Genomic DNA, 27,500 nt, shown 5'->3' with positions numbered 1-27,500 from the left:
GCTTGTCTTTGCCTTGTAACTGGACATTTAACTCAAATGTATCGCTAAGATATATCAAATATATCGCTAAGATAGGCCAGCTTCATTAAGAAATGTTCATTAGTGAACGTGCTTGCAGATTCAAACATGCGCTCTTCCTCCAAGAAGAGGCGACTTGGAGCTCAAACACGCGCGACAGCACTTTACCTCGGGAAAGCCACCTTGCCTCGCTGTGAAACAGGACAGCCTTTTGGTCAGCTACCATCTCTTAAAGAAGTGCGGAGAATAGACCCGCTTTTAAGGGCCGGGTTTTGATGAAATTCACCACTCTCACAACAACGTTTAAAATCTCATGTAGGTCGAGACTAAGCTGCCTTGACACGAGCGCTTCCCTGTGAATAACACAGTGCGTCCATTGCGCATCGGGTGCTACCTGGGCCCAGGCTACAGATAAAAAAAACAAAAAAAACAACCTGTTTTTCATGTCAGTTCGCGCCCCACCTGGCATGTCTCCGCGACCCACAGTTTGAGAAACGCTGCTGTAATGTGTATGCTCACATGCACAAACACACACACACACATAGTCTCCTTTTTCCTCTACACACACACACACACAAAAACACAGAGATGTACACACAGTCTCTCTCAAACACAGAAACACTCTCTCACTCTATTTCTCTCTCTCAGAACTACAAAGGGGTTTAAGGTTTTATGTAGTTTGTGTGGGACTGAAGAAAACCATTCTTTGTGCCCCAATAGACTACTGTCCCTATCAGTATTTGAGTCTCTCATCTCTTTCATCTCTCTGGCTCTCTCTCTCACACACACACACACACACACACACACACAAGAAAACATACACATGCATGTACTACTACTGATAAAGTGATTTAAGATAAATACTAATGTGCAACAACCATGTTGAGATCCATGTGCTTTACCTCACTGCTCTCTCTCTCTCTCTTTCTCTCTCTCCCTCTCTCTCTCTGTCCGTTCCCCAGCACCCTGCAGCATCCTGCTCTGCTGCAGTGCCTAGCTCAGTGCTCAGAGGTCACTCCTTACCTGCTGGTTATGGAGTTCTGTCCCCTGGTGAGTTGCCTCCTCACGTGTCCACCACCACGTTCATCTCCACAACCAACACAGCCTCTTCTCTTGTCCACTCATTCATTTGCATCCTAATTAGTCAGGCTGTATATATGAGTCTGAGTCACTGTGGTCATTTGAAATGCGTGCATATATTTACGTCTTCACTCTCTATGGCAATCTGTGTTGGCATTTCTGTCGCATGTGCGCATGTTAAGTAGTCTGCAGACCTGTTTGTGTGCTGCTCGATGTGTGTTTTGTTGTGAGCTGGGGGCGCCCTCTGGTGGACATGCTGGGTAACTGATGAGTGTTGCTGAAGCAGAGCAATGTTTTTACCCCCCTCATACACATGCCAACAGGGGGATGTGAAGGGGTACTTACGCAGCTGTCGGGCGTCGGACACTGTGACCCCTGACCCGTTGATCCTCCAGCGGATGGCGTGCGAGATTGCTTCTGGCCTTCTGCACCTTCACAAACATAACTTCATTCACAGGTACGACACGAGAGCACTGTACTGTCAACAATCTATTTGGCCGCCAGTTTTCACAAACTGTCTTTGCAGACTCTACCTACTGTCAGTAGTGCTCAAAATATTTTTGAATTCAGCTGTGTAATATACCCCTTGGACTTCTTCCCTGATGGTCTCCCTCTGTAACAATATCCTGGTGCTGCTTGAGTGGATGTCAGAGACTCCAGCATCAGTGATTTTGTTGCAGATGGTGACGTTATGTCTGCACGGACCTATCAGCGGGGGCCATAGGAGGGGATGGGTCTCATCTTCAAACTCAGTGTCTGATACGCTGTTCAGTGTAGTTATTTAACTGGATCTGAGGTCTGACATGGACAGCATACAGATTAGTACTGTACAGTGAAGGCATACATCAAATCAGCCCTTTGGCATCAGAAACATAGTGGAATATGTGTTGTTAGATAGTGCCATACAGAAAATACACATACAATGTACGCATACTCACATCCACACAATGTCAAATAATAAATGGTCCTGCATATACAGTATATTTCAGGTGGGTAACAGTATTTTTCTCCCTTCCCCTCAGTGACCTGGCACTCAGGAACTGTTTGCTCACGTCTGAGATGACGGTGAAGATTGGGGACTATGGCCTCTCTCACAGTCGCTACAGGGTATGATAAACAGGTCTTTCGATAGATTTTTATTGTCCTGCAGGACATTTGTTCTCACAGCCTGTACAGTAAAAACATATTTATTACAACAATAAATACAGAGACACGGCCATACATGACATAGATTGCTTATCCACATCCACATCCATCCAAGCACATCCACATATACAAACAGCTCGGTTTGTATGGAGCGCTAGGAAGCAAGGAAGCGTACTGAGGTTTTACCCGTCTTCCTTTGCGGATCTCACACTCTTTCACCCTTTCCTGTTGAACCCCTCCCCAGGATGACTACTTTGTGACAGCAGATCAGATTTGGGTGCCTCTGCGCTGGATAGCTCCCGAGCTTATCGACGAAGTCCATGGGAACCTGCTGGTGGTGGACCAAACCAAAGCAAGCAATGTATGGTAAGCACACATCTGGAAGCCTATGTCTAACTTTTGTTTTAATAGAAAATGGTTTCATATGCTATTGACACCTTTTTAGATGTTTCAAAGTTAACTAATAATGTTATGACAAATATAGAATCTATGCGCCGCAGTGGTATTTTATTCATACTTTATGGTACGTTCTTTGTACTTAATTGTTTTCTTGATCAGACTCACTCTGTGGGATTGCCTGAGGTTGGCTGTGGGCTCTCTGTGGACTAGTTAATGGACTAGTGAATGCTGTGTGTCCCCTGCAGGTCCTTGGGGGTGACCATCTGGGAGCTGTTTGAGCTGGCCAATCAGCCATACCGACACTACTCTGACCGGCAGGTGCTCACCTACGCCATCAAAGAGCAGCAACTCAAGCTGCCCAAGCCTCTCCTCAAGGTGCCCCTGTCCGAGCGCTGGTGAGTCTGCCTCCAGAGCCTCTCATTGGCCCACGCTGTTGTCCATCTCCACTCAGCAACCAATTATTGTCCCCTGTTCCATCCTCATATAGGGAGATCAATTATTTTTATTGCCATTGCACCAGCCAGTCGTAACTCTTCATCCTGTAATGTCCACTAAAACCAGTGGATGTTAGTTTGGCAGCGGGTGCCCCTAAAGATTCCTTACGTGTGTCTCATGGCAGCAGTGAAAAATCAATGGCTCCAGCCATCTGCCGTGACCACCCCTTAATATGTCACAAATTCAGCTGCCATGCATTAGTGGTCTCCGAGGGGCACCCAATCATGATTTCTTATCTCTCCCTCCCTCTCTCCCTCTTTCTCTCTCTCTCTCTCACACACACACATACACACACACTCACACACCATTAAGCATTTAATTAGGAGTGTTTTACACTACAGCACTGCAGTAGTGGGGCCCCTCCCCTTCTGTCCAGCTGCCGATGACTAATGCTTCCGCACCACCTGCCAAAGCGTGGTGTCATTATTCCAGCTAGTCAGCACCGCACCGCACCGCCATGCTGCCATTTTGGCTCCACGCCACACATCCATCCATCCAGTCCACCCCAGCACTGTCGTCCGGATCCCACCATGTGACTCATGAATGCCAAACACTGACAGAACGCCGGTTAGTGACTGGCACTACATTCCGTGCTTGCTCTGACCTCGGTGATGGACGGACACAAAAGCGGTCACTGTTCGGAGTTCTATTCTGATGATTCAGATTGTAATTACAATACCAGCTAGAATTAAAAGAGAACACATGAGTTCACCTTTTTTAACATTTGATGAGTCGATTTTAAGAACTATTGATTATTGAGTCACTTTTTTTTTTCAGAACATGACCAAAAAACTATGCCCTATTACTCTACTCTATTACTCAATAATTCTAGATTGTTCCTAGGGAACTATAAATGAATGAAGTCCTGCCTGTCTCCTCCCCTCATTGGTCCATCTCTCTGGTGTGTGCAGGTACGAGGTGATGCAGTTCTGCTGGCTCCAGCCAGAGCAGAGGCCGGTGGCCGAGGAGGTGCACCTGCTGCTGAGCTACCTGTGCGCCAAGGGCATGAGCGAGGCCGAGGAGGACTTCGAGAAGCGCTGGAACTCCCTGCGGCCCGGCATGGGCGGCCTGGGCGGCGGCAGCTGTGGCGGTGAAGTCGACGGTGCCGTTGAGGGCGGCTCGCCCGGAGCCTCGGCCGCGGAGATGGCCGCCTCCTCGGTGTCTTCCTCCTTCCCCCTGCTGGAGCACTTCTCCGGAGCCGATGGCTTCCACACGGCCGAGGCCGGGGACGACATCCTGACCGTCACCGAGACTAGCCACGGGCTGAACTTTGAGTACAAGTGGCAGCAGGCCCGAGCCGAGCAGCCCTACTGCTCCTCGTCCACCACGGGCACGCTAGGCCAGAGCAACCCCCACTATGAGGACATCTACTACCCCCTGGAGAACGTTGCGGCGGCAGCGGGCGGCAAAGGAGAGGGCCTGGCCCTGGGGGTGTCCCCCTCGTACTATGAGTCGGACCACTTAGGGGTGGTGCCCGTGCTAAGCGCCCACAGCCCGTCGGTCAGCAGCGAGTACTACATCCGCATCGAGGAGCCGGTGGAATGCAACATCCGCCTGGAGGACACCAACCTGGACTACAGCCCCGGGCTGGATGCCAGCCAAAGCAGCGCCTTTTCCGCGGGGGGCAGGGAGCGTCCGGCGGTGGCCGACCCCGAGCCCAATACCTACTGGTCAGCGGCCGAGGGCCGCCGCAAAACGAGTGCCTACGATTCCGACGACGCCAGCCCGGACATCTCCCTCTGCATGGAGCCGCTCCCGAGGCGTGTGTCCGAGGGCGCCAGCTCCGCTGACCATGAGAGGCCCAGGCAGTACTTCTCCCCGAGCGAGAGGGGGGGCACCGCATTTCACTGTGACCAGCCACTATCTCCGGACGATCAGGACGCCCGGCACAGGAGGGAGCGCTACATGGATGAACAGGAGGGACGCTGGAGCCCCCTGAGCAGCAGGGGTCAGCGGCTCACGGGCCTGGACACCCCCATGGGCATCTCCCTGTCTCTCAGCAGTCCCAGCCTCGGTTGCTGTGACCCTTACCTAGAGGCCAACCAGGCCTCCAGCGCAGAGAGGAGTGCAGCTACTGAGGGCTATTATGATATGACGGGGACACTGCAGAAGAGCCTGCCCAGGCCCCACTACATCAGTATCAATGTCGAGGTGGGAGATGGCCTGCACGTAGGGTCTGCCGCTTCTGAACAAGAGGAGGATGATGACCTCTTCACTGAGGCTGAGGCCACAAACTGGACTTCAAACCAGTCAGCTAATAACAATAGTTTAAACTTTGATAGCAGACCAGCTGCTGGTTTTCAAGACATCTACCTGGACCTGCACCACACCACACCTTCTTCCAGCATCAATGCCTCAAAGTCTGAAAAAGTAGCGGTCAAAGATAATTCTGGTACCTCCAAGCCTGTGTCCTACCTGGAAGCGATAGGAAGCGATAGCTCATCCACCAGCACGATTCTGACCACAGATTTATCTGGTGAATGCGAAACATATATTCATTTGTGCCATAAGGGTGGACAGGAGACAGCGTCACCTGTTACACTCCACCCATCTATAGACAATTCCCAACTAACTGAGCCAGTTTCACATTCTGGAGAGACAATTGCAGTGTGTAAAAAAGCCTCAGAGAAAATCCCAAACCTCTCTGTGGAGGAGAGTAGGCCTCATAGTGGAGGAAGAGCCCAAAACCATTCCACCAACTCCACCAAGCCTCAGACAGAAGTGTTCCGACCCCCTTCTAATTTCACAGACATTAACCCAACCCAAGCGAATCACTCAGAGACAGGCAATGTGTGGGGTCTTAATACCTGTAACACGCGCCTCTCTACACCCAGTATTAACATTCTCTCCGGCAAGAAGGTGTCCCATGCGGAGGTCCTATCCGAGTGCATATCCATCTCCGAGGGCAGTGGACTGGGCGACAGCGGGGTCAACATGGGCTGCTCCAGCATTAGCCTGATAGACATATACGACTGTAGCGACGACGACACCGCAGATGTCACCTCGGGGGTGCTTGCGGACTCGCCCTTGGACTACGCCGAGGTCGGCGACGTCAGCCTGGCCCACAGACCCCTGCTGAGGCCGGTGAAAGCGCCCCACGTCGAGGAGGCCATCAACCTGGCCTCCAGCAGCAGCCCCTGCGAGAGCTTCAGCCTGGACGTCTACCACACGTCCGTCCAGCCCAAGTCGCTGGACAGCGGCTACGACACGGAGAACAACGAATCGCCCGAGTTCATCCTGAAGGATCTGGAGGGAAAACCCATCCTCAGCGTGAGCCTGGAATCCGACGAGCCCGACTTGGTCCTCCAGCTCGACTTGGATGAGAGCATCGAGGGAGTCCTCTTGACCCCGTCAAGCAACACCGACGAGCCGCAGCTCGGCCGCCTGAATGAGAGGAACCCTTACCGGGACTCGGCCTACTTCTCCGACTACGACGCGGAAAATGACAGGAGCCCCAGTGACGGGGTCAGCAGTTTCTTCGGCGGCCGCGGCGACGACGGGGACGATATTGTCAGGCTCCGCGCGGAGAAGGGGGAAAGGGTCCCGGAGAGTGAGAGGCGCGAGGGCTACTGTTTTGCATCTCTGAAGGACAGCCGAGTCGTCTCCCACTCCCCTTCGTTCTCTGACAGGGAGTTTGATCCCAGCTCCTCGTCTTCTCCCTTCGCCGCCTCCCCCGCGCTGAACGTGCTGTCGCCCTTCCCTCCGCAGATGGGGGGATGCCTGACAAAGGAGTCGGCGCCCGACGACGGGATAGGACTGGAGACGGAGCACTCGGTCGACGAGGCGTCGTCGGACTGCTGCTTGTCCAGCCCGATGGAGGGCTCGTCCGGTTCACAGGACACCGTGGCGGCGGCGGCGACGCTTGCAGACAAAGGCAGTGGCGATTACTCGCCGGTGGTGTCGCTGGACTCCAACTCCACCCTGGCGGACTTGAGCGAAGAGACCCTCCAAGACACGGTGGACAGAGAGGAGCACAGAGACGACAGAGAGGACAACAACCCCGACTTGCAGCTGGACGTGAAGAAGATCGGCGAGGGGGACGACACCGATGGGGACGACACGCCGAGCAACGGAGACGGCGCGTACGACACGGTGCTGATGGCCGAGCTGGCCTCGCCCGACCTGGGCCTGGACGGGGACCTGCGCGCCCCGCTGGGGGACGGCGAGGACGCCGACGAGGAGGACTCGGACGACAGCGAGTCGGACGAGGAGCTGCGCAGCTACAACATCCAGGAGGAGCCGAGCGACGAGAGCGACGAGGACTTCACCGCCGTGCCGGTGGTGGTGAGCGAGCGCAGCAGTGCGCGGCACCTCCGCAGCCTCCTCAAGATGCCCACGCTGCTCACGCAGTCCTTCTGCGACGAGCTGGAGCGCAAGAAGAAAGCCGTCTCCTTCTTTGATGACGTCACCGTATTCCTTTTTGACCAGGTCAGTCAGTGCCTTCCCTGATTAACTATTTAGGAACAGGAACATTTTTTCCTTCAGCACTAGCCACATGGCTGTATATGGTAGGTTATTATGGCTGTATACAGGGATGTAGTGGAGGCTAAACAAGTAAAGTTTTCCAAAAATATTTCAAAAATAGAGTTTATCCACCTCTCAAAAGAGTTTATTTACCAATTGCAACTTTTAACATTTAACAATCACACAGTATTATCCACATATCTCTTATTTTACCACTACACCTCTGGTTGTATGATACATATGTTATCATGGCTGTATATGATATGTACTGTATATATGCATATGTTATTATTTACTAGGAGAGCCCAACAGGGGACTTGGCAGACTACAGCTTTCCACCAGGAGCAGAGGCCAATTGCCATCCCTCAGAAGTGCAGACCTCCAACCCATCAGACGGCAACAACGCTGAAAACTCAGATGAAAACGCAGAAGGTATGACTATATACTTTAGTCTTTTTGTACATCACTGGTGGTGCACATGAGGTGCTGTATATACTAGAGAAGATAAAGATATTGTGGATTCTATAGTGGATGGTGCTCTGCTGGTAAAACTAAAATTAAATCATTCTGATGTCTTCACTCCCCTGTTGCTGTTCACTCATTCCCTTTCCTAAGGGGGCTGTTTTGAATGGGAGGAGGAGGACTTTCCTCTGATGCCCAGCCCTACCTCAGCAGAGCCTGCTCCAGACGCCATGGTGTTTCCCCCGAGCCCTCCCTCAAAGGTGGCCGAGGAGAAGCCCGCCCCACAACTGTCACGCTTCAGCGTCTCCCGCTTCTCCATCACACACGTGTCGGACTCCGATGTGGACTCAGTGGGAGGTCAGTCATTCCGTCCATCCTATCACATCCCCCTTTTTCTTCCTCTGCCCTCACCAGACAATAAAAAAAGAGTGTTTTCACTGATTTCATCAGTAAAGGAGTTAAAGGATCAGTGGCCAATTTGCCAATAGTATCAAATAAGCACATCAGGTGAGCTACAGATTTGCATTTCAGCTACAGTTCATTAAAAGGTGAATGTGTGTGTGTGTGTGCCTGTGTGTGTTTCAGGTTGCAGTGAGGATGGAGAACGTGAGTGAGATGGCCTGTTGTGGTGCGAGGCCGTGTTGACCTACTCTGGGTGTTTTGTTTTTTTTCTACACATGGGGGTCAGTTGAAACCTGATAATCCAATTACTGACAGTGCCTCATACTAGTAGAGAAATGCCATTTGTGACCCCTATCCACCAACCCTGACAGGTGGAGATAGCACTGAGATAGTGTAATAAAGACAGCAGTTAATTCAAACTATAAGTCTATGTGTAAGAGATCAAAAATGTATCACTTATTTATTCATTAAGTATGACATGTATGTGGAATATTACATCTTTGCACAACTGACATGGCAACATTGACATCCATTGACAGGTCAACAGGTATTTTTTTATTACATATACAGTATATGGTAGAAACAAATTGACAAATGTTTGCGTTGCATTGCTGCTCCTCATTGGCTGCCTGTCGAGTACTCACCCCTCTCATTGGCCAGACCTTCCAGAGAGGACTGTCATCATTGCCCCTCGGTCATTTCATTTTTGCACTGCTTGAGCCAAACAGTGAAGTCCTGCGACGAAACTACAGCTAGCTGCTGTGGAGATCCAAAGACGACAACTCACCACTTCCAAGCACTGAGCTGATCAATTTGGGTGGTGGAGCAGACAACATATCCTAGGAACGACACACTTCCGACGCCGATCACAAACAGTCCTATCACTTACTAACACCTGGGGTATTTGGGGTGGACGAGGGCCAGTGTCATCACTATTTAACCAGAACGTTTTAGTTCAGGGGAGAAACTGAGTCAGAAGATTTTATGTGTTTAAGAACATGTCTATTTTTTTCATGTCGTGCATCATGTAAAATTCCCACACTGCTGCTGGAAAGTACTGTTAAGAACAAGCCCCCTTCCCCCCCCTGTGTGCTGCTATCCATCTCAAAGTAAAGAGGCAAACAAAAAAGTCTGCACTTTCAGTGTTACAAGAATCAAGTGCTAGTTTATATGAGGGTTACTTGTGTCATGTCTTTTAGCTATTAAGTGTTCTAAATAAACACATGCATACATGGTTGTGTCTTATTGGCGTTCACATTGCAGTTCAATTTCACATTATTCTAATGTAGAGAAATGTTGATCATGTGATGTTCTCCAACACTTTTATCTCACAGTTGGGCTGTGTGCTTGTCATTTGTCACCTGCAACCATTCAAGACGAAAGATGGTGACCAAAACATACACTTATTAAAAAACATTAGTGGTTCTGTTTGTAGTGATAGACTTGAGTTGATGCCTTGCGCCACGTTGCGCCGCGTTTCTACCATCCTCTGCAATCTACCCACTCAATATAACACAGTTCAGGGGCTACTCCAACTAACTCAGTGAAAGGGGTAATTCTCCTAAAAGAGCAGCCCAATTGCTTTGTTGTGTGAGGAGAATGAAGCTGCAGGGTTCTTCTATTAGGAGGTTTATCCGTTACTTGGAGTGAACTTCCCCAAGTTTGTCACTTACCATGTGCCATAGTTTGTGACAAATACTTGGAGTGCCCTGTAATCTACTGGTGGCAGCAGTGTGTGTGTGTGTGTGTATCAAATAAAGAGAAGGATCCCATTTGAAGAGTTAGGTAAAGGGAGGTGCATTTCCTGGTTGTGTAGAGGCAGGTAACTCCACTGAATATGGTAAACTGGTAACCTGAATAATCTATAGTTCATTCAGTTTACACACTGCTGTCCTGCAGGCTCAGGTAGAGTCAAGTCGTGGTCATGAAATCTGTACATTTTCCTCTCATATATGTATATCAGTTTCTAACGCCAAGATAAAGGATTTAGGATTAGGATATATTGGAATTGAAACAGGAAATACAAAATGTAAGAAACATGAAGGGAAACAAAATGTATTAACAATCTCTCTCATACAGTATATTCCATCTCCGATTCTGAATAGAACAGAATCTCATGCCACTGTCCCTGCAAACACTCCCCACTCCCCCTCTGTCTTCATGTTCTCATGGGTGTTTGTAGTGTTTGACATCACATATTAAACACAAGCTGTTAGTGACATCTCACAGATGTGAAGACTGGATTTTACTACAGCCGCATGTCCTCCATCTCCCAGCCTCCTGACAAAGAAACAGCCACCACACCAAACACCCCTTCCAAAACAAATCCAGCTAGGATTCTAACTGCTTCTCTCTGACTTTTCTGCTAGTTTTATATTCTGAAACAGGAAGTAGCTATTGGTGCTATTTTTACACCTGTTAAAATTCTCCAAAATGGCAGTCACTTACGAGGTTGTGCCCACCGGACAGTGACCAATGAGAACAGGCCTCTGGTCGAGGGTCAGGGAGGGCATGGTGTGGCCGTGCAACTGTAGTAACATCGTCATTGCTGTACTACTCTACAAATAAAGCAGACCAGTTTATCCTTGTGCTTCTGCTATTTATTCGTTGTTTTTTGCCAGACACTGGAATCCACAGATTGATTCCAGTGAAATCATTCAGTTTAGTGATTCAATGTGTATAACTCTGGGAAATAGTTTTTTTATTATTTTTTTTTTTAAGATATAGATTCTGCACAGTTTTTGGACAGCATTCATACAGACAAACAAATTATTACAAAAAAAGATAAGCTGTAGGAGATAAAAACGTTACAAAACAAAATTGATTCCACTTGACCACAAACACACACACTTAACTAAGAATTGGTTATCGGCCATTCATAAGACCTGTCTTAGTGTGGACCAAACTCTCTGCAGCGGGCACACACACACACACACACACACACACACACACACACACACAATACACCTCTTTACATTCTCATATTTTGAGCAATCAGTTCTCTGTTTCTAGTGGTCAAATGTCGTCAAAGCAGCCAGCACAGGATGCTGTGGAGTGCCTCAGTTATTGTAAGAGGATTTGCAGTGATGTGCATGTTGCTCAGTTTTGTCCCATTAACACAACTTTAAGTGCATAACTACAAACACATACAACCCTTGCAGATAACCTCCCAGACGCACAGATAAAACCATTAAGCTCAAAATAAAAGTCTGTCTTCAAGCACAATTTGAAAATGAATTAAAAAAAGATAGAAAAAGAAAGAAATTCTAGAATTGAAAAGAAAAGAAAAACATCGCAGAGTATTTTCCCTTTGCTTACGCTAGTGTTAAATTAAAGGATTTCTTTTTCAAATCAAAAAGCTGCCCAGAGCACTAAACAGACTGTAGAGGAAGGCACTGTTCCCATGTTGTTGGTGCTCCAGTTCTATAAGTTCACTGTGTCAGTTCAGGTGATTGCACAGGCATTACTAGAGATTGAAGTAGAATAAAGAGTTGCACTGTCAGAAAAAAAAAAACTATTTTTTACAAGCGCAGATTTACAAGTTGACCTTGAGACTAGAGTCACTATGTATAATAGCTTTCTACAGAAGAGAAGCATTGTAGTGAATACTGTTCTTAGCACTTTACAGTGACTGAGTAAGATGATTGCTATTCTTCAAATTATTTCTGTATGTATTACAAAAGAAGGAGCAGGTACTAGGATCTACCATATACTTGTGCACTGAGCAGAAACAGGTCACCATAACGATACAGGATTATGGGGACTTGCAGTCTGTTTGGCTGAGAGAGACAACAGAACTTAATGGTGTAAATCCAAACCTAAACACTTCAGCTTTAAAGATACTGTAAGTGAAATATCGAGAAATGTCTCAATATCCAGCACTCATCATTGCTTTCTCATTCTGTGCAGTCTGAATAGAAAATGGATACTTACAGTAAAAACAACGCATTTGGATCATTATGACTTGATTAGAATGAAATTATTTCTATATATAACAAGACAAACTATGTGAAAAATATTTCAGTTTAAGATGCATCCATGTTCTCCACATCAGCTTCAGTTTTGTAAAACCTACCACCTCCCATCTCTCTCACTTTACATACAAACTGTGCATTTAAAAAGGCCCATCTTGAGTTGATTTAAATACAGTGCTAGAAAATGATGTGATGTGCTGCATTTAACGCACGACCCCACAACAATAGTGTGGGTCACGGGTTGGTGTCCACTCTCCATTGTGACGGGGTACTCAACGTCAGCAGGCTCTCTCCGTCACAGCTCAAGGCTGGCCCGAGTGAGAGCACACATCAAGATCAGAGAAGACAGAAAAGAGAGGGAGAGAGACAGACCGTATAAAAGATAGCAAAGGAGAGGGCTCAGAAAATGACAAGAGTGTCACAGAGCCAAAAGGGAAAGAGAGAGAAAAAAACAACAGGGTGAGCAAAGGGTTGAGAGGTTGAGAGAGAGAGAGAGAGAGAGAGAGAGAGAAAGAAAGAAAGAAAGAAAGAAAGAAAGAAAGAAAGAAAGAAAGAAAGAAAGAAAGAAAGAAAGAAAGAAAGAAAGAAGAGGAAGAAAGTGATGTGATGACGGGGCATGGGCCAGTCCTGACTAATAGTAGAGCGGAGCTGCTCGGTCGTCGTTGAAGGTTTGCCTGAAGTAGCCCTCCAGAGAGCGGTCACTGCAAGAAGAGGGGGGAGGGGGGCGAGGAACAATGCACATTAGGTCACTTCCAGCACTCTAGGAGCAGGATGGATCCCCTTGGGGTTTAGTCTAAATGCTGGCGAGAGAAGAGAAGCCTGCCACCAGAAGGACTTGTAGCAATTAGCTTTTTTTTTGGCTAAGTACGTACTGCTTCAAGGCGAACAGCAATTCATTTGACATATACTCATGAACTTAGGCACCTCTAGGACACTTCTATGGAAGGCTGTTGAGCAGTCATGCAGATGGTGACAAACAGTATGATTACTCTGGTAGCTCAGGAAGGTTGGTTATTATAAGTGACATACATGCATGCAGGGTGAGAGTTAAGATTTAGTTTTTACCTCCAGAACCCACACATCTCCATGAGAACAGTGGTTTCCTTGCTACCAGTGACCCCTATGATTGGTCTGTTGCATGTGTTGCAATAAGGAGAAAAAAGCTCATCCGAAAGAGAGGGGTGACTGGTAGCATGAAAAAAAGCCCAGTTTCCCTACTAAAGCCAGACAGCCAATGAGAGTGGAGAGAAACAAGAGAGAGCAAGGGCATGATTGGTTGGCTGAGCGAGGATGGGGAGACTTACGGAGGTCCTGCCCACTCAGAACCGGGATAATTCTGGACCCAAACTGGAAGGTAAACAGAGTCCTTGGGTTTGTACCGAAGAGCTGATTCTCAACAACAACACGGAGGTTCATGTATGGTCAAGCCGAGACAACAGTCAGCTCCGGCGCGAGCCTGGCCCTCATCTGGTGCCGATTGCGGGCTGGATCGGTGCCTGATCAGGGCCAGATCCACGCTGGAAGCGCCTGTTGTCTGGGTAAGAGCTTTGACTGAAGGCATTCTCACAGCTGGTTAGTTTTGTCATGTAAAATGACCATTAGTTCACTCATATTTAGTGACGTTGACACAATGACGCCATCGGTAGTAAAGATGAGTGAGGACAATGCAACTCAGTGCTCTCAGATATGTGTGAACACAGCACAGCATGAGTTCACAATATAGTGTAAAATGAAGATTCTGCCCATAGCAGTAATGTGTACTTTCTCCTATGGAATTGTTTCTTTTTTAGAGAGAGAGATAAAAAAATGAAAATAAATATTCATGTACTAGAAAAGGAATCTCCAAGGGGAACACATATCAACATTGACACAAATATTTTTGAAAAAGTAAATAAGGGTTAAAACAAACAAACGCACACACACAAATCACACACCTCTATCTCCATACACATGTATATAACACAATACTATAGACTATACACTATAGCACAATAAAGAACATCAAGTCAATATACTTAAGAAGGAAAGAGGAAGCCATCAAAGGCAAAAGGAAGCCAGAGAAACAAACAAAGGGCAAGACAGGAGGCAAACACATGCAAGCACATACAGTACTTACTATTTAAAATATAGTGCACGCGTGCACACACACACACACACAACCATATATCTGCAAAAAAGGCACATCCCCTTGTGGACATCTTAACCAACAGAACAGAGGGTCAGGGAGAGGAGAGACACGGGGATGGGACAGGAAGTGGACATGTGACGGGGACAGTTACGAGCACAGGGTCTCCCCGCCCTCGTTAAAAAGACTGTGGTGCTTTGTCAAAAAAATGATCTGATGAACAAACAATGCTTTCCACAGACCATGAATACAAGCAATCAATGAAAAATGTCTCATTGGAACAAATGGTTTATTAATATATAGATATTTATATATATAATCTTTCAGTAAAAAGTCACCATACATTCGAGGTCAATTCTTCCCGATGGTCTATTTCTTTTGATTATTGTCACAGCATGCAGATCATAGCGAAGTTTTCAGTTTGTCGGGTTACAATAGTGAAAACTTGAAAGCAGACTAGTGGAATTGTTTACGTCTTCATTAGTGTTTGTCCATCAACGAGAAAGACTCAAAAGTACATAGCCACAGTGGATACAACAGCGGAGCTCATCAGGATCTGTCACCCATCAATCAAGGCAGAGAGATGGAGAGACAGAGAGAGAGAGAGAGGGAGAGAAGAGAGAGGGAGAGAGGGAGAAAGAGTGGGGGGGGAGGGAGAGAGAGACAGAGAGGGAGAGAGAGGGGAGAAAGAGTGGGGGGGAGAGGGAGGGAGACACAGAGGGAGAGAGAGGGAGAAAGAGTGGGGGGGAGGGAAAGAGAGACAGAGAGGGAGAGAGAGGGAGAAAGAGTGGGGGGGAGAGGGAAGGAGAGAGGGGGCGAGAGAGAGAGAGAGAGAGAGAGAGAGAGACAGAAGGAGAGAGGGAGGGAGAGCAAGAAGAGCAAAAAGAGCAAGGAGCAGGACTTTTGATGGTCAGTTGCTTTGATCATACGACGGGTGCGGTGAGTGGGGTAAGAAACGTAACCCTGACCAAATCTGTTCAGATCAAAAGGGCTCTCTGGCCGAACTGGTGCATGTGAACATACAGTATCAGACAGGCTTCCCTTTAAAGCAGGCACAACATGAACACCTGGTTCAGGAGGTGAGTTTCGGGGATCCTGAAGCATCAGCAAGCATAGAGATAGTGGCTAGTGGCAAAGATAGTGCATCGCAACTGAACGTTTTATTTCAGATTCACAAATACATCACTGTCCACCTACATCAATTTGTGAGGCAAACTGTATAGGGTAATGATGGTAAAAATCAATGAAATAAAGACAGGTTTCCAAAATGGGATTGGTTTAAGCAAGCTGGGCAAAAAAGAGCATGGCACATCCTCTGGACAGGTACAAATTCAGAGTTTGGGGAGGTGAAGCTACACAAAGCAAACTGCCAGATAACACACTAATGAGAGCATCTGCACAGCTGAACAACGGTACGAAACAGAGAAGGGGAGAGAGAGAAAGAGAGAAAGAGAGAGAGAGAGAGAATGAGAGAGAACAAGAACGAGAGAGAGAGAGAGAGAGAGAGAAAGAGAGATAGAAAGAGAGAGAAAGAACATTCCCCAGTCAGCACAGTTAGTTGCTTGTGGCTTCAGGGCACTGCTATGTCCACAGAAACTTTTCCAAAAAAAGTAAAAATACAAAAACAGAGGCTTCACAGAGGGCTACTGCTTCACACTAAGAGGGCTAGCTGCTTCAGTGTAAAAACAGAGGCTTCACACAGAGAGGGCTAGCTGCTTCACACAGAGCGGGCTAGCTGCTTCACACAGAGCGGGCTAGCTGCTTCAGTGAAAAAAAACAGAGGTTTCACACAGAGAGGGCTAGCTGCTTCAGTGTGACCACAAACAGGATGTTTTCTTTTGGCATTTGCACATAAAATGGTCCTTCATCGAAAAAACAAAACAAAAAAAGTTCAGAATCTGTGCACATGCATGAATGATTTTGGCAGTCCCCTCCCCCCCCCCCAGAGGACAAAGTCTGATGATGGCAATGCTGCCAATGGCATTGGTTAAGAGGGTGATAACTGGGCGGTGGGGGAGGGGGTGGGGTTGAAGGTGAAGAAGAGTCAGTCTATAAAGCTGCGAGCCGAGCAAACGAGCTGCCGCCGCTGATGCTGCTGCTGTCGACGCTGCAGAGTTGGAGGCGTCCCTGTCGGCCTGGCCCCCGGGCCACCACACACCACTGGCAGAGCCACCGCCACCGCCCACAGGACAGAGGGGAGCGCAGGGTGGAGGAGGAGGAGGCGGAGGGGAGGTGGGGAGGAGGAGGAGGAGGAGGAAGAGAGGACAGAAAGGAGGGATGAGATGGGCCTCCTCCACTGCAGAAGGGGTGCGCGAAAGCCGAAGGCTGGGTGGGACGGGGGTGGTTAAGGGTTAGAGGTGGGGTTGAGGGGTGGGGTGAGGGGGTCGGAGGGGGATGGAGGGGCCGTGGCCCCTGTGCTATCCAGGGCTGTCTGTGTCTCTTTTAGTCTGTCTGTTCTCACACTGTCGAAATCAATTTGCCATCGGAACTGTGGAACAAAGAGAGAAGGAATCGTGCCAGGTGGGACACATTCAGACAGAGGAAGAGAAACGCTGAAGGACAGACAGAGACAGCCAATGAGAGGAGAATGCTGAGAGCAGGGGGGAAAGGGAGGGAGAGAGAGTGAGAGAGAGAGAGAGCGAGAGAGAGAGAGAGAGAGAGAGAGAGAGATACTGGGGGTCACTCTCCCTCCCTCCAGTAACATCAACCCACATCTTCCACAGACATGGCACTCAGGGTGACAGGACATGTTACCTGATCAACCTTTGGATTTAACTTGGTTAAGATCTGCCTTAGTGAATATCTAATGATGCACCATCTCTGAAACAGTCTCACTGTGTGGTTTAACAAAGGGCTTCAGTTCATATAGTTCCTCGTACTTTTAACAGTATTGCACAAACAATGAGACTATTCATTAGACGATGGACGATGTGCAGAGCAATAAATAAATAAATTAACAAACAAAAAAAGAAATGGGAGAGGAAGAACCTTTGAAGAAAGCTAATCCAGAAAAGGGATTCATTAAGGCAGATATCAAAGCAATCCAGTGAAGTGGATGCTGGGTGAGCCTAGTGCCTTTAGGGGGACTGCAACAGAGTCACTCAGAGAGTCTAAAAATACAGGCGGGCAGAAAGGGCTATGTGAGGCTGCCACCCCATCCAGAGAGAGTGAGAGAGAGAGAGAGAGAGAGAGAGAGAGAGAGAGAGAGAGAGAGAGAGAGAGAGAGAGTGAGAGTGAGAGAGAGTGAGAGAGAGAGAGAGAGAGAGAGAGAGAGAGAAAGAGTGTGTGAGAGAGAGAGAGAGAGAGAGAGAGAGAGAGAGAGAGAGAGAGAGAGAGGGAGAGAGAAGATAAAAAGCACTGCCATCTGTTAGGGCTGCATTTGTGTGGGGTTTGTGCCATTGGTGTGTTTTGAGATATTAGAGGGACACGTTTCAGTAGTCAATGGCCATGAGTGATGTTAGCATAAAAACCAAATCAGAACCAAGTGTCACATAAATAGCACAAATCATCAAAAATAAATAAAGACAACTGATAGAAACCAAGAATCTGACCAAATAGGGTCATTAAGATTCAAAATAAGGTCAAAGTGCTGTGACATCACTCGCAGCCATAGACTTACACTGAAATATCTCACCAACCAACTGGACAAGAACATGATATTTTCTTCCACACAAACACCAATCAAAACAAATGACAAGTTGCTTTTAGTTCTTCGTTTCTTTAGAGATGGGGCGACCTGCTTCAGGGAGGTCACAGGCAACACAGAGGTGACCACAGAGAGACACTCACAGCCAGAGGCCACAGCTCTGGACAAACAGTGAAGTCTGAATGAAACTGACAGTGATGTGACCCCCAACCTCCCCGCATCCCAAACTCCAATCTCCCTCAAACAAACACACACACACAAACACACACTATTTTTCTCCCTCTTTTTCTCTTTCCCTCCCTCCCTCTCTCACCCATACACATGCACACACACACACACACACACACACACACACAGAAACACACTTAAACACATAACCCTCACTCTCAACTCTAACTCCTTTTCCAAAGACGTTGAGCCCAGTGGGCTTCTCTTGGGCCTGTTAGTGAAGACGGGCCATGACAGCAAGCTCTGAGCTAACTGCTAACAAGTCAACTCGTTTAACGTTACATAACCCAACTGAAGCAGAGCACTAGCAGAAAGCACGCAAGAGCTAAGAAAAAGAGGGGAAAAGGAAGGTAAGGTGGCTAACAGAGGCTTATCTAACAGGCATCTACACAAACAGAAAGGCCTAACCATACACACTTCTAGAAGGTCTACATTTATCGTTGACATAGCCAGTGAGAAACAGTCTTACCTTGTGGCAAAGCGGCTGTCATAGTCCTCAAGTGCGGGCTGAAATGCATAGAAAAGAGCAATGGGTCTTAGAACAGAGCTGGCTTCATTTAGCCAATAGAAGTGCCTGATGTTAGTTGCTGATTAAGACACATTAATGCAAATATGATAACTTGAGGAGGATCCCGTTTCTTTAACGGTGTTCATTCCTTGTTTCATCACCCCTTTTCTACTAATGTAAAATGTATTCACGAAACGAGACGGACACACTTGTTCACTGAAGTATCACTGTCTTTTTAGAGACGTGATGTCGCACAGTTGTCACTGGTTATTAGGCCTGTTCAAAAGCTAGAAAATTAAGGCCTGAATTAAAGGCCCCTGTAAATATGACTGAGCAAGTGGGGTACATGTTGGTCATTTAAACTGTGACATGACAGTTGTAAGACAAGAGATTGTGACTGCACAATGCATCTACTTGAACATGCTTTGCTCCTGCCTATGTTCCTTCATATAGCAACTCCATTTGTTGTAAGATCTAAGCTCTAAGACAGAATCCGTCTTCAAGAGTGGCAGACTTTGACTGACTTCCATACTGCTAATGGGCAGACATGAAGGGGGATGAGAAGGCGCTTTTGATATGCACCCTCAGACCACCCCTTCTGTGAGCCTGAGGTGATGCTAGTACTCATTTTCGCCAGCAGAGGGCAGCACACCAAAGCTCTGGCAGTTCCTGCAGTATGACTCATGACTGGCTTTGTGTGTGCCGGCATACCGATGAGGAAGAGGAGCAGGCGGTGAGGAGGAAGGTGCCAGGAGAGGAGGCTGCTGGAGATGTACAAGAGCTCAACTCTCTGCCTAATAGCCTACTGTGTGCCTGTGGAGTTGAAAGGTGACTTGACATCTTTGTGTTAGTGCGTGGATGTGAGGTGAAGGGGTGAGCGAAAGCGTGTGTGTGTGTACGTATACGAGTGAGACAGAGAAACCACAAGAGAAAGACAGAGAGAGAGAGTGAGAGAGAGAGAGAGAAAAGTAGAAACAGTGGATATGAAAATATGACAAAAAAACAAAAAAACAAGTGACGTTCTATGCCACAACGAATCTTTACAGTTTGAAACATGTCAATTACAGTGGCTCAAAATATTCCAGTAAATTGTAGAGCACACTGCACTGTCCGGCCATGAATTGTGGGACTTCCCATGAACCACGAATTTGAAAGCACGAGACAAAAACAAAATTCAGGAACTGTATGCAGCTTTTGTATGAATACCCACAAGATGACCAATCACTGCTTCTACAACCATGAGACTAGACTTGTGACACTAACTTGTCTCCTTTAGCGAAAGAATTTCACTGAGTCAGTAAGTTAATGAACAAGCCACTGGACTTAAACAAAACCTCCTCAGCCCTAAAACAGAGACGCAGGGAACAAACCGTGTCAGAGCACCTCACCACACTGTCTGTGGTTGCGCAAAGAAAAAGTGACATAGGTAGAGAGTCAGCAACTACAGACAGGCAATAAAGGCAGGTACAGGCAGCCCTGACTCCCCAGGGGGAACAGACTGTGCTCTGTGTTCCCCTACTATAATCAGGTGGAGCCAGGGACGCCTGACAAGACCGAACGTCTCTACCAGCCCAGCCTCAGCGCACGCCAAGCAAAAGTGCAACTGGAACAGATTCTTTCTGAGCAATGTGAGCCATGCTTATCTAGACCACGGAAAGCAGAGAAATAATGAGACCTAAAACAGCGATGAGATGAGAAATGAGAGTGCCCAGGAGCAGGGGATTAGTGATTGGTTGGTGATTGGCTAGTGATTGATTGTTGATTGATTGATTGGTGATTTAACAGCTCCATGAAGAGGGCAAAGATTAGGGCAGTTATGTGCTTGGTCAGACATGACTTATATATTACGTGTTTTTGTGTACCTCAATCATATTATATTACAGTACATATTTTGTAAATGTTACTTTGTCATGTCTATGTGAAGCCGGTCATGTGATAAGGGAAGTAGGCAGCTGTGTGTGTGTGTGTGTGTCTGCCCCCTGCTCACCTGCGTGAAGCCGGCCATGCTGTAGGGGCGCGGGCGGCTCTGTGTGAGGCTCTGGGCCAGCAGGCGGGCGGTCAGGCCATAGTCAGGCGCTGGCAGCAGGTCATCGCGCTCCAGCAGGTTTCCTGTGCTGCTGCTCTTCCCGTGGTGCAGACTGCATGGCCACACACACACACACACACACACACACACACACACACACACACACACACACACACACACACACACACACACACACACACACACACACGTCAGTGGAAGTCATAATCAGGGGGGACAGACTGTTTTTCCCCACATCAGAGGTACATTATATCCCCATCATCCAGTGCTGTGCCAAGTTCTATAACAACACAACTCTTGAGACAACTCTCAATAAATGTGTTGTTTGTGCACTTTTGTGAGGATCCGAAGCTAGAGTCTAACTGTGCTGACTGGCTTGTGTTGGTTGTGGTTGATGCGTCAGCCCAGTTAGAAAGAAGGCCTCACTTTGTGCAAAGAAAGGTCTTACATCATGCAAAAGCCGAGGTGGCCTACTTTGAGCTAGTATGCTTGCGTGACTCCTGATTGTGATTGAACTGGCAGTGTTAGAAACTTTTATATGAGCATTGCACACACTCATACGCAGACACATGCACACACACACACACACACACACACACACAAAACAAACACAAACAAGTCTAAGAAGTCTGTCAGCTCTCAGGGGTATTACCACATGCAAGAAAACCTACAGCAGGGAAATAATTTATGTAAGAGGCATGTTGCAAATGAACGTGGAGGAAGAAAGTTGTCCATGGGACGAGCTTACTTGACTTTCAGCTTCTCGTTGTCGCTCTCCGGTAGCACACGCGTGTATGAGAAGGGGAACCAGCCACGCCTGGAGGAGAAAAAACGCAATTACCTCAGAGAGCTTTACAGAACACTGCAGTGGGCATATTATGCAATCGATACAAGCCAACTCAAAGCAGTGTCTGAAGATCAAAATCAAACCCGGAACAACCCCGTGCTGGTACAGAAGACCTCCATCTCGCATAGCCGTTAATTGACCGGAAAAACATGACACCTCTGAAAGCTTACCTGGGCTGACACCTGTGCACCTGTCAGAGAGTGAAAATGCCAGCCCTCGCCCCCAGGATAACCTTGCTTCCAGAACATTCCGAAATGTGTCTAATAAGTTCGCCCTTTAGGTTCACTATCCCTTCCAACATGATACGGATGTTCCTCTTGCTTCTAACAACATCTACTTTTCCAACCTGCTTTTTCCCGGACAAGGGAATGTTCCGATCATTGTGAACGTCTTACATCTTGTTCTTCTCATTCTCGCCGTAGTGCCAGCCGTCGCGGGCTTCGGGCACCAGCAGGGTGATGATGTCGCCCTCGGTGAAGCTGAGCAGCGTGCTGTTGTCGCCGGCGGCGTGCGAGAAGATGGCCTGCACGCGGCTACGCCCATTCTTCTCCAGACCCGCCGCCATGGAGCTCGACCGGGGCAGAGTCCGCGTCTCACCTACGGGAGAAAAAAAATAAAAAAAATAAAAAAAACACACACACCATCATGATTCAAATCCTCCATCTGCTCCTCCTCCTCCTCCTCCTCTCCATCTCTGCCCACATCAGGACCGCTCGGAGCTCTGGAGATAAGAGTCGACGCTGACCTCAGAGGGCGAGAGCGTTGTTGACCTGTGAGATTTTCCACAGACGAGTTCACACAACTCTGTAGCTTTCAAGTTCCTACATGGGAGATTAGATCCATTTCGGGGAACACTTCACAAATGCTGAAAACTTTTCTGATCCCTTTAACCGCTCCTGCAGTGCAGACATTTAGAGTGACACAGTTGGCGTGGCCTACTTTGCAGCCTTTGGTGAACACAAAAGTTTGGGGAAAAGACTTTCCCCAATACCAATTACGCCCTAGTGTTCTGTGGGACGTTTATTCGGTGAGGCAGATCAGTCCAGAGGCCAGTGTGTCTGTGTGTGTGTGTGTGTGTGTGTGTGTGTGTGTGTGTGTGTGTGTGTGTGTGTGTGTGTGTGTGGAGAGCCCTTACCCACAGAGGTCTTGTTCTTGGCGGGGGCAGGCCGGCGGACGGGCAGGGTGTTGGAGTAAACGTCGCTGACTTGCCGCTGGGGCGGCGGCTGGGCCTGGCTCGGGGGCTGGGGAGACGGGGGACGGCCCTGGGGCACAGCACCCTCCCCCCAGAACTCCTCCGGCGGCACACCCGTCGTGCCGTTCACCATGGACATGCCATCAGGGCCCATCAGCCTCTGTGGATACCCACACACAGACACCCTTATTATATACTGTAGCATAGCAATGTTCTCACACTCTCTGCAATTATATGATTTTCTATGACATACTTTTCTCAGAATCCATCTAAATTATGTAACTTAAAAGGGCAGCATCACATCATGCATGCACATTGATATTCTCTCTCTCTCTCTCTCTCTCTCACACACACACCATTTGTATTATAGCCACACAGACCCAGAAGTAACCCCTTATTATACATACTATAGTGATGCCCTCTACAGTCTATTCTCTGCAATTCAATATAGTATATATTATACTCCATATGGATACTCCATACTCTCTCTATCCAAATGACATAACTTAAGGGGCATCAGTTCATGCACGCACACGCGCGCACACAAACACAAACACACACAGAGTGTTCAAGTACAGTTGAAACCCACTACGTTGGCCACACTCATAATGCATGAGCACTGCTGCAGATAAACAGCTCTGCACTACAGTAACTAATAACTGCAGACAGGTTCCAGCCGGTTCTCTGGGCTCAGTGCTGGGCCGCAGCACGAGCTCTTTAGTGTTAAGTACATTACTTGGGAGACGCTGAGTGAATGCACACAAATTGGACCCAGAGAATGCCTTCATTGTGACTCGGAGCGGCGCGCATATTGAAATTCTAACAATGCCGCTCGGAGCCTGACACGCTCAACACAAGCAGGAGGGCTACGGAACGCATGCGCATACTTGCGCGTCTTTGAGGTGTTAACTCATCGCGCGCGCGGTGACCATTGCGCTAACTCTGCAGTGTGGAAATGCTTGCTTGTCCCCCCCCACCCCCACCCCATATTCCACTCTCGAGGATCAAACGCACATCATCATCATCATCAACACACATATGTGGCAGGTTTAACACCTTAAGACTCTTATTGCAGATTCGGCCACTCTACCGCAAGACAAGGAAATGGGAAAATAAACAGGCAAACAAAAGCCACATAAAACACACACACACACACACACACACACACACACACACACACACACACACACAGCAAATGGGCAAGGATAATGAAATGTGATGGTGCGCCTACCTAAATGCTCAATTGATCAAAAAGCTGATTGCCTGGTGCAGAGGAAACATTTTCTACCCACTCCTCTTAGAGAGGAAGGCCGATGCAAAACAGTTGCACTTGCAGCAACTGTTTCTTTCCACTATTACTATTTACATAACTCTTACTTCTGAACCTCTGTTTAGGTTAACACCACACACATCACATGCTTATAATTCTGTTAGGGCTGCAACAGTACAGTGTGCCCACGGTTCGGTATGTATCACGATTTGTGGGTCACGATAACGGCCTATAGACAAAAAATGGTAGTGTGACTGACTTACTAGGCTTAGTTTTTTCAACTGCTTTGTTCAAACTATCAGTGGAGAGAGCTGGGGTGCCCCTTTTGTCAATCTATTTTAAATTTCGCGACTGTGATGTTTCATAGAATGTAAAAGGTACGTTGCTGCCTAAATATGCGAGGTGGGGACATTATTGATATTATTGAATATAACTGTTAATGGTCATACTGTATGTTGAGACAGCCGTGGCCTACTGGTTAGGGCTTCGGGCTTGGAACTAAAGGGTTGCTGGTTTGATCCCTGGCCAGTAGGAAAAATGTGGGTGGGGGAAGAGGTTGAGCACTGCTCTCCCATGCCCACATCCACAGCTGTAGTGTCCTTGAGCAAGGCCCCTAACGCCTCACTGCTCCCCAAGTGCCGCTGTAGCAAGGCAGCTTACTGCTCCTGGTTAGTGTGTGCTTCACCTCACTGTGTGTTCACTGTGTGCTCTGTGTGTTCTGTGTGTTTACTAATTCACGGATGGGATAAATGCAGAGACCAAATTCCTTGTATACGCAAGTATACTTGGCCTAGAAAACCTGATTTACATTGACATACAGTAATCCGAGATAATGTTTAGTCAAGGGCTAGCACTCCACCAATCAGATTCGTCATTGAGTCCGACTGCCCATTGGACAAGTCAAATCAGCCAAAAAGGATCCCCCAACGGCTCCTTCCGACTGACGACGGCACGGAACACACCGAACAGACTCGTGTCACCGCCCTCGTCAGACTGTCCGACGGCCGATAATTGTACTGGTGTATCTCAGCCAACATTTGTGTAGATTGCAGCACAATGCTAAACGTCTGCAAATCATAAATGACAGATGTACAGACTTATTGCGGTTCATGACTGCATATTGAACCGTGGGGGGCATATCGTTCGGTTCAATAATATACCGTGTACCGTTGCATTGCTAATGGCTGAAATGTATAGACTCACAAATGCAAGGCCTTTGATTGTTCATTAGCAATGTAACTTCACCACAACAAATATGCACCTGAACACACTATGAAAAACGAGCAAAATGTGCATTCACAAACCTTTAGAGACATTTTAATTGATTTGTAATAGAGCAAACACTTGTTCAAAACATGTTCATTTGTACCCACACTGCTGCTGTCACTATTGTCATTGTCACACAGGGCCCTAATTTAAACGAAGGGAAGAGTGCAAAGTCAGGCAACAAGCCAAGTGCCTTGTGCAACTAAAACTATGATATGGAAGCAATGTGCTGGGCCATTGCTGTTTGTGCTTCAGATCTTCAGCTCACAGTAACAATTAGATTTAACTGAACGCAAAAAAACAGATTGTGCCAAGTGATTAAATTAACTTTAGTTAGACTTTGACCTTTATACAAATTAGAGCCCACTGAAACATCCTCCTGAGAGACGCTGAATCAGACTATAATACTATTACACCCCCCTGAGCGGAGTCATGAGAGCTTCCTGTGGTGTCCACTCACCCCTCCTCCTAGACCACTGCCCATCAGGGCAGCCAGCTCGGGCGCCATGGGCAGAGGCTGGGCTCCAGGGATGGGGTCGGAGATGACCAGGTTGCCCTTGGAGGAGTGCAGGGGGCTGGGGACCAGGGTGCCCGAGCCCATCTGCTGGCACAGGAGCAAGGCCCGGTCAGGGAGCTTGTTGGGGTCGGCGCAGGCCTGCTGCCACACTGGGATCTTCTGGGTGAGCAGGTCTTTGCCCTGCGGAGAGAGTGAGAGACAGAGGATGAGCATGTGGAAGAACCTTTCAGAAACCATCAGGTGAATTGCAAACAGCAATGTAGCACTGGGAGTAAGCCTGAATCCTTCAAAAGGGATATCAGTCAAGTCAAGCATTCAGTGACCTGCTCAGTGAACAGTCCTCAACTGCATGTATTACCTGGCTACTTTCTTTCCTGGCTACGCATAGCATAAGCAAAAATACACATCTTGTCCAAAACAGTGTTGCATTACATATAATCAGTCCCTGTCACTTCTTCACAACAGTCAACAACAGCAAGTCAGCCTATTGTTTTGGTCTTTTCTTGCTCTTGTGTAGTTTGTGTGTGTGTGTGTGTGTGTGTGTGTGTGTGTGTGTGTGTGTGTGTGTACACGTGAGTGGTAAGGCTACTTGTGGGCTCTGTGTTCCAGGCCTGCTGTGTAGGAGTGTGGGCCCAGAGGCTGTGTCTGTGCCCAAATACACAACCACAACCCACCCACTGCTACAGGTGACTCACTAGCGCTCACACTCTCTTTCTCTGCCTCCCTCTCTCTATTTCTTTCCCTCTCTGTCTCTCCCTCCCGCTCTCTCTCTCTCTCGGTTTGTGTGCCGAGTCCCTACACACACACATACACACACACAGCAGTGCATCCACACTGTGAGAGAGCACTTGAGCATGGCCCTGGTGAACCCTTCCCACGCACACACGCCCCCACGCAGATTAGTAGCTGGACTGCATGTTCTTGAAAAAAGGATGGATGGACTCTCTCTCTTGTGCGGTCTCTCTTCTCATCACATTCCCTCCCTTTCAGTAGCAACACACACACACACACACGTCACCTCCCAGGCAAAAGGAAAGCATATGGTGAGAAGAGGGAAGATTGTAGCAGCCACTAGAATCCACACTCTTACCTCCTTACCTCATAGCGGCTTTGGTGCGTTTGCTTTCAGTGCAGTTCCAGGTGTCAAAAGATTTCAAGGAAGCATTTCAGATACTTAATACATCTATTGTACAAAATACATCTACAATGTTATAGAATTGACAAATAAATCCTTAAATGTGAATAGTGGAGTGTTTTTGTTTCTATTTTTCTAAACAATAATTGCAATGGTTTTCTAAATTGTAGCTTGTTTGTAATACTGTTTGGTATAATGCCATAATATGTTGAGAAAGCAAAATAGTTATGGCAACATACACGGATACATTTGAGGGCATCATCTGCAATCTACGCTCCATTT

At 47.7% G+C, this 27,500-nt stretch overlaps 2 protein-coding genes across 7 annotated transcripts in view; one reads left to right on the top strand and one right to left on the bottom strand.

Moving 5' to 3' along the window:
- The window catches only part of aatka (apoptosis-associated tyrosine kinase a), a 40,229-nt gene extending 30,531 nt beyond the window's left edge, over positions 1-9,698 (top strand). For 2 of the 3 annotated variants that reach the window (XM_048246022.1, XM_048246024.1), the window contains 9 exons: positions 981-1,068; positions 1,422-1,555; positions 2,121-2,205; positions 2,489-2,610; positions 2,889-3,038; positions 4,050-7,566; positions 7,902-8,034; positions 8,215-8,421; positions 8,650-9,698. In XM_048246022.1, coding sequence (XP_048101979.1) covers positions 981-1,068; positions 1,422-1,555; positions 2,121-2,205; positions 2,489-2,610; positions 2,889-3,038; positions 4,050-7,566; positions 7,902-8,034; positions 8,215-8,421; positions 8,650-8,678 — 4,465 coding nt within the window. In that variant the 3' untranslated portion in view covers positions 8,679-9,698. The remainder of the gene's footprint in view (positions 1-980; positions 1,069-1,421; positions 1,556-2,120; positions 2,206-2,488; positions 2,611-2,888; positions 3,039-4,049; positions 7,567-7,901; positions 8,035-8,214; positions 8,422-8,649) is intronic. The other variant, XM_048246023.1, reaches the window with a different exon arrangement.
- Positions 9,699-12,116: 2,418 nt separating this feature from the next.
- baiap2a (BAR/IMD domain containing adaptor protein 2a) overlaps positions 12,117-27,500 on the bottom strand; it is a 60,187-nt gene continuing 44,803 nt past the window's right edge. For 2 of the 4 annotated variants that reach the window (XM_048246025.1, XM_048246026.1), the window contains 7 exons: positions 26,027-26,263; positions 22,974-23,190; positions 22,234-22,435; positions 21,740-21,808; positions 20,935-21,085; positions 18,909-18,946; positions 12,117-13,141 (listed from right to left, as the gene is read on the bottom strand). In XM_048246025.1, coding sequence (XP_048101982.1) covers positions 13,072-13,141; positions 18,909-18,946; positions 20,935-21,085; positions 21,740-21,808; positions 22,234-22,435; positions 22,974-23,190; positions 26,027-26,263 — 984 coding nt within the window. In that variant the 3' untranslated portion in view covers positions 12,117-13,071. Of the gene's footprint in view, positions 13,142-13,744; positions 13,788-15,705; positions 17,054-18,908; positions 18,947-20,934; positions 21,086-21,739; positions 21,809-22,233; positions 22,436-22,973; positions 23,191-26,026; positions 26,264-27,500 lie in introns of those variants that run through there. The other 2 variants (XM_048246029.1, XM_048246027.1) reach the window with 2 other exon arrangements.

The sequence above is a fragment of the Alosa alosa genome, chromosome 6 (genome assembly GCF_017589495.1).
Source record: "Alosa alosa isolate M-15738 ecotype Scorff River chromosome 6, AALO_Geno_1.1, whole genome shotgun sequence".
In the NCBI taxonomy this organism is placed as follows: domain Eukaryota; kingdom Metazoa; phylum Chordata; class Actinopteri; order Clupeiformes; family Clupeidae; genus Alosa; species Alosa alosa.
Note: the sequence above shows the minus strand (reverse complement) of the source record. Positions and strands in the feature narration are given on the sequence as shown.